Raw genomic sequence first — 10077 nt, 5'->3', positions numbered from 1 at the left:
TGGTGCCTACGCTGGGAAAGGAAAAAAGATTGGAACTGAAGAAAATTAAGGAAGAGGTTACGCCAACCAGTCCTGCTGAATTGCACAAGGTGAGTTTCCAAAGCTAGCTCTGAGCTGAGGGGCACAAGGTGTCTCAGGCCAGAGAGAGACAGTGTGAGATGCCAGTGAGAAACTTTCTACCAAGGATCATGACATGGGTACGGAGCAAAGTCCCGTGACTCCATCCATTGAAGATTCCTCAATCCCAGAGCTGTGCGCACCAACCCTGAATAACTATGTCAAATTGTAACGGGCTTTAGGAGGAGGGAACCTCCAAAGTCCTGCAGGATATGTGTAACCCTCTGAGTGCCCTCATCAATGGACACGCGTACCTAGGCAGAGAAATGGTGGTGTTTGTTTAACAGGGAGGAAACCGATTGTGAAAGAAACTGGGCAGTGAGGCAGACAGAAACCCGAGTCTCTGAACATAGAAGGTTCTGATTGTTACTGTATCTGTCACAGGAAAGAAGACAATTTAGTACGTGTCTGTGTGTAATTCTTGATTTTGTGTTTTGTTCCTCTGTTCATTCAAGGGAATGCAATAGTAGCGTTTCTCACCCATCCCTATTGGCTGTGAGAAGGTGGTGGCGAACTGCCCTCTTGAAACACTGAAACCCCCCCCCCCATGGAGTGAAGGGACACCCCACAGTGTTTTTGAGCCAGTGATACTGAAGAAACACTGATATAACTCTTGAGTCAGGACGGTGTGTGGCTTTCAGAGGCGTTTGCAGGTTCCCATGCATTTGCTGCCGTGTCCTTCTAGATGGTAGAGGTCATAGATTTAAAAGGTGCTGTCAAAGGAGCCTTGGTGACCTGAATGAAAACAAAAGGTGTCGGAAATCACAGCGGGTCTGGTAGCATCCGTGGAGAGTGAGCAAGCTAACGTTTCGAGATGAAGGTTCTGATGAAAAGTCATCTCGACTTGAAACGTTAACATGCTGCCTCTCCATGGATGCTGCCTGACCCGCTGTGACCTCCAGCATTTGCTGTTTTCAGTACAGATTCCAGCATCTGCAATAATTTGCTCCTAGCCTTGGTGACTTATTGCATTCCATCTTTTAGATGGTACACACAGTTGCTGCCGCGTGTTGGTGGGAGAGGAAGAGAATGAGTGAGGGGTTAAGGTAGTTAAGCAAGTTCCTTTATCTGGGGTGGTGCTGAGGTTCTTAGCGCGTGTATATGTGTGTGTCTGTTTGTCTGTCTGTCTGTCCTTGGCCCTGCATGTCCATGCCATCATAGTCCCATTTGCCTGCATTTGGTCCGTGCCCCTCTAAACCTTTACTGTTCATGTGTCTGTCCAAATGTCTTTTAAATGTTGTAATTGTACCTACGTCCACCACTTCCACTGGCACCACCCTATGTGTGAAAATGTTGACCTTTAGGTCCCTTCAAAATCTTTCCCCTCTCACCTTAAACCTATGCCCTCTAGTTTCAAACTCTCCCACCCTGGGGAAAAGACCAGCATTTGCACTCTCTGTTGCCAGTCGCACACGTTGCATGTGAAGGAGAAGACTGGGTGTGAATAAGCAGGTACGAGTGTGTATTGTTGTGTGAAAGAGTGTGTTGCACTTTGGCTAAAAGTGAGCATACGCTTTCAGGTGAGCAGCACTGGATGGTTTTTGTATGAGGACACATTTGATGTGAGAGCATTTTCAAAGACCATGTTAAAACTTGCACAGAAAGCATGGAATTTAACAAAGGAAATTGCGTTGTAGATTCACCCCCTTATCTGACGCTTTTATTTGACTCTGGTTGCCTGAAAAGTGCATTTTGAGCTAACAAGCTGCTTTTAATATAAGTAATTTAGCATTTCCAAAATGGGAGAAAGGCAGATAAAGATGGGATAATATTAGTGTGAAAGTGGAAAGCCATCCATCCAGACCAAGGTCGCACTCAATCCATTGTTGCATTGAGCTGCGTGGAAAATAATTCCAGGAGGTTTCATCTCCTGGTTTCAGCTTAGGGATCAGACCATAGGTCTGGAAATCAACTACAGGAAGGAGGTTAATGCAATCCACTCCAGGTGTTAAGATTGACTCTGAATGCCAGTGTTGACTCTGGTGACAAGGTCAACTCCGGGTGTCCACATTGACTCTGGGAGTTGAGGTTAATCTGATGTTTACATCAATCCTGTTATTAAGGGCAGTTCCAAGTCATAGAAGCCTACAACATGGAACCAGGCCCTTCGGTCCAACATGCCCATGCCACCCAGATGTTGACATCAATTCCAGGTGTTAACCTCTCTCAGTGTGGAGAAAACTCCTGACATCAGTCCTAAACTCCAGCTGAAGCTGCATCTTTTTTGACCTGACCCTTCCTGTTCCATTTGAAATCGGAAACAAAACAGAAATTGTTGGAAAAGCTCAACAGGTCTGGCAGCATCTGTGGAGAGAAATCAGAGTTAACGTTTCGGGTCCAATGACCTTTCCTTAGAGCATCCATTCCATCCTTTGCTCCAGATGAATGATTTTTCACATCAGTTACTATAGGATAACCAGAAACGATAATGGTAAATTAGGCAAATTTTCTGGAGCCTTTCTTTAATTAGCAGTATTGTTTTCTCAGATCACCATCCACAAGAGCTCGGAGAATGAAGATTTTGGTTTCAGTATCTCTGATGGCCTCTTAGAGAAAGGGGTTTATGTCAACTTGATAAGACCCAATGGTCCTGCTGATGGAAGTGGGCTTCAGCCCTATGACCGGATATTGCAGGTAAGAAGAAAATGTACATTTGCATGGTGCCTTTTACTACCTCAGGATGTCTCCAACCACCGCACGGTTAATGAAATGTTTGTGAAGTGCAATTAGTGCTTTCATGTAGGAAACATCAGAATGGGGGTGGGAAGGCAAATGGACCCATCAGCTCCAGTTCTGCCACTGTATTTTAACCCCCTTAACAAAAATCTATCGATCTCAGCTTTAAAATGTTCCCATATCCTCAGTCTCAACCTCTTTTTTTTTGTGGGGGTGCGGGGGGGAGCACTTTGTGGAATGCACAGTGGCCCAGTGGTTAGCATTGCTGCCTCAAAACACCATGGACCCAAGTTTTGGGCATCTTCCCAGAGGCTGTAGTTCTGCAGGTCAGGGTGGATTGGCCATGGTAAATTGCCCAGTGTCCAGGGCATGTGCAGGTCAGGGTGGATTAGCCATGGTAAATTGCCCACAGTGTCCAGGGATGTGCAGGTGAGGGTGGATTAGCCATGGTAAATTGCCCACAGTGTCCAGGGATGTGCAGGTTAGGGTGGATTGGCCATGGTAAATTGCCCACAGTGTCCAGGGATGTGCACGTTATGTGGATTGGCCATGGTAAATTGCCCACAGTGTCCAGCGATGTGCACGTTATGTGGATTGGCCATGGTAAATTGCCCACAGTGTCCAGGGATGTGCAGGTTAGGGTGGATTGGCCATGGTAAATTGCCCACAGTGTCCAGGGATGTGCAGGTCATGGTGGATTGGCCATGAGAACTCTGGGGTGATGGGGTGGAGTTGGTTGGGATGCTCTGTGGAGGGTCAGCACAGACTTGATGGGCCAGATGGCCTCTTTCCACAATGTAGGGTTTCTATCCCAGAACTTACCTTTGTGTGAGATAGTGCTCCCTGACGTTTAGCCAGAGTGGCTTGGCTCTGACGTTAAGGTGATGGCTTTCTATTCTGGGCTGCCTCACCCGAGGAAATATCCAACCTCTCAAGTTCTTCAATTACCTTAATCTTCTACAATCGAGGGAATTGCAGAGACCCCAGAGATGTTGCATCTCACTGGTGGAGGGAGGTTGGGGTGGGAGGACATGATAGGCCTTTGACAGTGAGCAAGGAGATCAGGGGTTGGGGGGGCTGGGTGGAGAAATGCTATTTAATCCACAAGACTTTGGAGTAAAGTAGCCACCTACTTTCCCATTACAGTAGTTCCTTGAGGACAGGCTTCAGACCAACAAGCTCAGGCAGCACCCACTGTTCAAAAACCTGCACGGTTAAAAATGACCTCACAGCGGCCACTGCTGCATTGGATCTTGCATTGCTGGGGGGTTTGGCCAGTGACCTCGATGTGGACTGTGACCCCAGGGTGTTGAAACCCCTGGTTTAACATCCCATCAGCCTCTTGCTGATTCAGAGGCAGGAGTGCTAGCCAAACAGCCACAGCTTGGAGCTAAGGGAGAGCCAGCCTTGGAGTTGAGAACAATATTGGCCCAATGACCAGAAATGGAAACCCAGCTTTGGTCATGGTACAGCAGCCTGCTAACGCCCATCCTCCTTGTTCTGCCTGTAGGAAATGTTAGGTGTAACAAATACCAGTGCTCACTTCCCTTGGCTGCCTTTGGGTGCAGAGCAAAGTGTGAACAAAGGGTAATGTTTCCCTGTTGTTTTGTTCTTGGATATGAGCAAGGCCGCTATTTATTTTTCACACCACATTACCCTTGAAAAGGTGATGATGGGTTAGAGGGATATGGGCCAAGTGCTGGCAAATGGGACTAGATTAGGTTAGGATATCTGGCTGGCATGGATAAGTTGGACTGAAGGGTCTGTTTCCGTGCTGTACATCTCTATGATTTTACTGGGGTCCATACATTGAAGGACTTCCCCTGAAGATGTTGGGTAACTGTCTAGTAGGATCTTGGGCCTTGCGACAATTAACAAATGGAAGTGTATGTTGAAGTCATCGTGCTCCATCGCTTGGAGGCCAGCTTTGCTTGGTGGAAGAGCTTCTGGGGAGCTAATGCAGTGCACACTGGGGTTTGTGATAGACTACAGCCATGTTGTGTTGGGATCAAAAGGCCAGAGATTGTGGCCTACCCACTGGCTCAGACAGTGCAAGAAAATTGTTATTTTTCAGGGAGTGCTAAGCCACGGTTTTCAAGAGGGGAGGGGCGCCATTTTGTGTGGTGAGCTGTAGGATTATCTTCAGACTCTATCTTTAGACAAGGTAAAAATTATGATATCACTAACCTTGTTGAAACATTCAAGGTCCTTAGGGCAAGTGACAGGGTAGATGTGGAGAAGTAGTTTCCCATTGTGGGAAGAGTCTAGGACTTACTCTCAGAGGAAGGTCCAACACATTTCAGGCAGAAATGAGGAGGAATGTCTTCTCTGAGGGTGGTGAATCTGTGGAATTCTTCACCACAAGAGGGCTGTTTGGATTGGATCACTAAAATCAATGTGGAGACGGATTTTTAACTAGTAAGGGAATGGAGGGTTTTGGGAAAAAGCCAGGGGAGTTGGGGCTGAGGATTATCTCATCAGTCATGGTCTCATTGATTAGTAGGGTAGACTCGATGGACTGAATGGCCTACTCCTGCTCCTACGTCTAATGATTTTATAGCTCTAACTGTAAAAGGATTGTGCCAAGTTTGCAGTAAAGATTTGTAGATATTAAAAGTATAAAGGGATATGGGGACAAAGTGGGAAGATGGTGCTGAGTTATCATGATCGAGCTCAAACTTCAATCGGGCTCCAAGGGACTGAACAGCCTCCTAATTCCTCCATTCCTATCACTGACTATTTTAATTCACTCAGTTTTCAGGAGAAATATAATAGAAATGCTCCAAATTATGGGAGCTCTGATAAGAGTAAATAAGAATGAATTGTTTCAGTTTATCATAAGAGGTGGGAGGCATGGTGGTAACCTAAGTGGACTAGAAATTATGGGGTCAGACCATGACTTGAAATTTAAATTTAGCTCTCCAAGGAGAAAAGCTATCTGGTTCACTCACATCCTTTAGGGAAGGAAATGTACCATCCTTACGCAGTCTCTGCCTACATGTGACTCCAGACACACAGCAACATGGTTGACTTTTAAAACTGCCATCTGGGCAATAAATGCTGACCAGTCCATCAATGCCCATATCCTGTGAGCAAATGAAAAATTGGCAGGAAGCTTTGGAACCCAAGACCATTGGCGATAGATTGGGTTGCAGCGAGGGCTTGACTTTTAGACAGTGACTTCTAATCTGGAATGCAGGACCGATGGAAGCAGACTCAATGGTAACTTCCAAAGGGGAATCGGATAGGAACTTGCAAAGGAACTGGTTGCCTTGCTCTTGCAAAGAATTGACACAGGCCGAGGGGCGGGCGTGGTCTACGAGAAGTCCTCAATCTTTCAGGAGGGAAGAATCCCAATTTCTGCTCCTTTCAAACAAATCTTCAATCAGGTTAAACAGCCCCTGCTAGGAACATTGCAACAGAAACAAACTCAAACAGTTAACAGAAACTTAGAGAAATAACACAGAGTTAGCGAGTTATCATAAGGTTTTGTCTGGGATGGCGATACATCACAGCCCATGCAGTGCCCACAGTGGCGGCCTCTTTCTGTGCTGTGATCCTTCACCTCCATTATTCAACTTTCCCTCCCACCTTTCACTCATAAAACACCAGTAGACATTTCAGAAAAAGGCCATCCGACTTTTAAAAACAACTTCATTTATTCATGGGATGTAGGGTCACTGGTCAAACCAGCATTTAATATCCACCCCTAATTACCCTGAGGGCAGTTAAGTGTCAATCATGTGGCTGTGGGTCTGGACTCACATGTAGGCCAGACTAGGTAAGGATGGCAATTTCCTTCCCTAAATGACATTAGTGGACCAGTTGGATTTTTTTCCCCGACAATAGGGACATTTAAGCGACTGCTGGACAAGCACGTGGATGGCAGTAAATTGAAGGGTGTGTAGGTTAGAGTCAAAAAGCATGGTGCTGGAAAAGCACTGCATGTTAGGCAGCATCCGAGGAGCAGGAGAGTCGCGTTTCGAGCATAAGCTGTTAGGTTGGTCTTAGATCAAGATAAATGTTTGGTACAACATTGTGGGCTGAAGGGCCTGCACTGGTCTATGTTCTGTGTTCATGGTCATCATTAGATTCTTAGTTTTATTGAACTCAAATTCCACCATCTACTGTGGTGGGATTCGAACCCAGGGCCCCAGAACATTCCCTGGGTCTCTGGACTAATTAATCCAGCAATGATAGGACTAGGCCATCGCCTTCCCTTTCAATGGGTTTGAGGGTTGGGGAACGGCCCGATTGCTAAGCTGTGCATGTTTCTCTGCCGGCAGGTCAATCACGTCAGGACGAGGGACTTTGACTGCTGCCTGACAGTGCCCCTTATCTCCGAGTCGGGGGACAGGCTGGACTTGGTGGTCAGCCGGAACCCCCTGGCGCTGACCACCCGCACCAGGTCTGAAGACTGCGAGCGCTCGCGGAATGGCCACCGCCTCTTGCAGCGGGCGGGGTTCAGGGAGAGCAGAAAGAACACCAGGTCGCTGTGAGCAGGAGAGGCCGAGACGTCACACCGTCCCTCCCCCTCCCTCCTCTCCCCCACCCACCATCCACCTCCCCTCCACCCCACCCCCTAAACACTGCCGGGCTCTTTCCAATGGTGCTACCTTCCCCCCAACCCCGTTTCAGATTGGACGCCGGCCAAACGATGTCACGAGGCACAGCTGAACAGCAGGAGGGGCTGAATGGCCCGTCCGTTGACCTCCAGAGGATTGATCGCCAACTTGCCGGTGCTTTCCCGGAAATGCCGGGAGTGGAGGATTCCTGGGAAAGTCGGTGGGGGGTGGGGAACAATCAGAGAGGATTTCTAAAGAAGTGTTTGTTGGCTCTGTGTTACTGGGGGTGAAAGGTTGCTTGGCTCCTCAGGGCAGTTGGCAGGGTAAAAACCTCAAGAACGTGGGTTGCCAGAGATGACAGCCTGTCTCCTGTAGCTGCCCCATCGCGTAATAGCAAGAGGGGTGCATATTTATTTAAATGCAATAATTCCAAAATACACTCCCCCACTCCAGCCCCTCAGCCAAACTTTCAAATTATATTGTCCTTAGAAATACCCAATGACCCAAATGTCCAGTTTCAACTATTTAAGGATATCAGCTGAAGATTTGAGGCTTTCTGGTGATGGTGTAGGCCTTATTCCCTCCGTTAAAGATTTCTGGTCAGCTTCTCAGGGCAGGTGGGTTTAAAACGCTGTATGGAACATGGAGGGAAGTGAACGCGAGACTGAATGGAGTTGGTTTTAATTAAAACGGGGCACTATTGTCCCAATAACAAAGGAACGGGAGGAACATTTCAAAAGGGGCATTCTGATGGGTATTTTATCCAGTGGATGTCAAATTTTAAGGGTGTGAGCTTGCAGTCCAAACACACCGCCCACTTAGACTGCTGTCCAGTCAGGATGTGTTGGTGTGGAGGCTGGTAAACTCATGCTGGCCATACCCAGCTCTCTGCCACCCCAACCCCACACCCCCAACTCCAATGACATCCTTCCCAGGACTCCTGTCAACCAGGAAACTGGCATTCCTGAGGTCAAAGGTGGCAGAGCTCCAGCAGGACACGCATCTATCTGGCACCTGATGTTTAGATTTGGGGATGAGGTGGTGGGGTGAGGGTTAGTGGGGAGGGTTATGGGTGGAGGGAGTGGGGGGGAGGGGTGGGGTGTGAAATACTCTCCATCAATCCGGAATGGAAGTCAGCCAAAACTCTGACTCCGATGAGCCTGACATTCCGCGCTGAGGATTGGTGGGAAAGGTATGTGAGCAGTGGGAGAGCGAGAAAGACAATCAGAATGGAGAACTCCCTTCTACCAGTGAATGGAAATGAAGCACAATTAAAGTAACTCAGATGGGTGAGGCCTTGCACTGTGAGGCCGGTGTATTGAGCTTTGATGTGTGTGCGTGCGTGTGTTTGTGAGTTTTTTTTGTGTAAGTTAGGCATCATTTTTGTCCTAGGATGTCAACCGTTTTAACAAGAGAAAGAAACTGCACTTCCGTAGCAAATTGAGGACCATTCGTTGCTAAAGTAGTCTTGAACTCATCCCATCCATACTGTGTTAGTGAAGGCCTCAGTCGTGGCATTGGAGGGTCAAGGTGACAGGTTCCAAATGCAGGCACACTCGCTGATTTCCTGATTTCTTCCCTTCCTCTCCCAAGGACACTAACTCCGGCCAAGGCACAGTTTCCATAGGAACCCAGTGGTCAGTCAGAACATTGCTGTTGTTCCTTCCTGAGCAGCTGCACATGCTCAGTTTGTGGGGAGGGGAATGGTTAAATCCTAATTTATTGGCGTCCGTAATCCAGCCCCACTGAGGCTGATTGTAGGCACTGTTGCTCGCATTAATATTCGGAATTTGTTGTGAGTTGACTTCAAAATCCTCCTCACCCTTGACCATTCTCACCTCAAACATCTGTTCTTTCCTCCACTTTGGACATCCATCCATCCATCTTGCCCAAAACCACAAACATCCATCCATCCCTCCCTTGGCTATCCACCCTCCTCCACCCTCCACACTGGCATCCAACCTCTATCCAGCTCCCTCCCCTTGGCAGGGTTTCTACAGTTGGCCTTAGTCCCCTCTGGACATATGAAATGTGCCAGGGAAAACGGCTCCTGGTCACTGTGTGGCTGGATAAAGGAAGTGGGCTTGGTCACAAAGGCCTGCATAGTGGAATACCTTACTGCTGTTCCTGATCCTGTAGCCCACTGGCGCAGAATGATCAGTTAATTTGGAAATTTCAGTTGGGAAGGAGGAGAAATAATTGAAAAGTCTGTGTTTTTTTAGTGTGTGTGTTCGTCAGTCACCTCAGTCCATGTTAGTCTAACAGTGAAGGGCAGCCATTTTGTGATACTGGCCCCCCTCAGTTGCCACAATGTCAGAATCTCTCAAGTCAAAATGTCTTCTGATTCCCATCACTGCTTGATTGCAATGTGCCATATTTAAATGTAAGATATTGTTTGAAATCCAACCTATTGTCAGAGGTTGGGGGAGGGGGGGGGTGGGGTGGGGGGAATGATATCTCTCTACGTTAATTGCCAATAATTTGAAAAATTATTGATGGAAACTATTTAAAGAAAAATGACTTTAAAATATACCCTGATGTTGTATTTGGGGCAAAGGTACGTGTTGATGGCTTTTGGACTGATGCATCCACAAACTTGTATTTTTAAATGTGTAATATTGAATGGTTTATGCTGTATGCCCTTGATATTATTTTTCTATGAATTTTTCTTAATCGCTTGTTATAGCACAATGTGACAGACTTAAATCTTTTGGTCCCC

The 10077-nt window shown here is 47.2% G+C and overlaps 1 protein-coding gene across 1 annotated transcript in view; it reads left to right on the top strand.

The window, feature by feature from the left end:
* The window catches only part of grip2b (glutamate receptor interacting protein 2b), a 313063-nt gene extending 304673 nt beyond the window's left edge, over nt 1-8390 (top strand). Inside the window, exons 21-23 of the mRNA XM_043708656.1 lie at nt 2-89; nt 2605-2751; nt 7080-8390. Of these exons, the coding sequence (XP_043564591.1) occupies nt 2-89; nt 2605-2751; nt 7080-7292 (448 nt within the window). The 3' untranslated portion in view covers nt 7293-8390. The remainder of the gene's footprint in view (nt 1; nt 90-2604; nt 2752-7079) is intronic.
* The last annotated feature ends 1687 nt before the right edge of the window (nt 8391-10077 follow it).

This window comes from Chiloscyllium plagiosum, chromosome 18, assembly GCF_004010195.1.
Source record: "Chiloscyllium plagiosum isolate BGI_BamShark_2017 chromosome 18, ASM401019v2, whole genome shotgun sequence".
NCBI classification, from domain to species: Eukaryota; Metazoa; Chordata; class Chondrichthyes; order Orectolobiformes; family Hemiscylliidae; genus Chiloscyllium; species Chiloscyllium plagiosum.
This window is presented reverse-complemented; position numbering and strand designations above follow the sequence as displayed.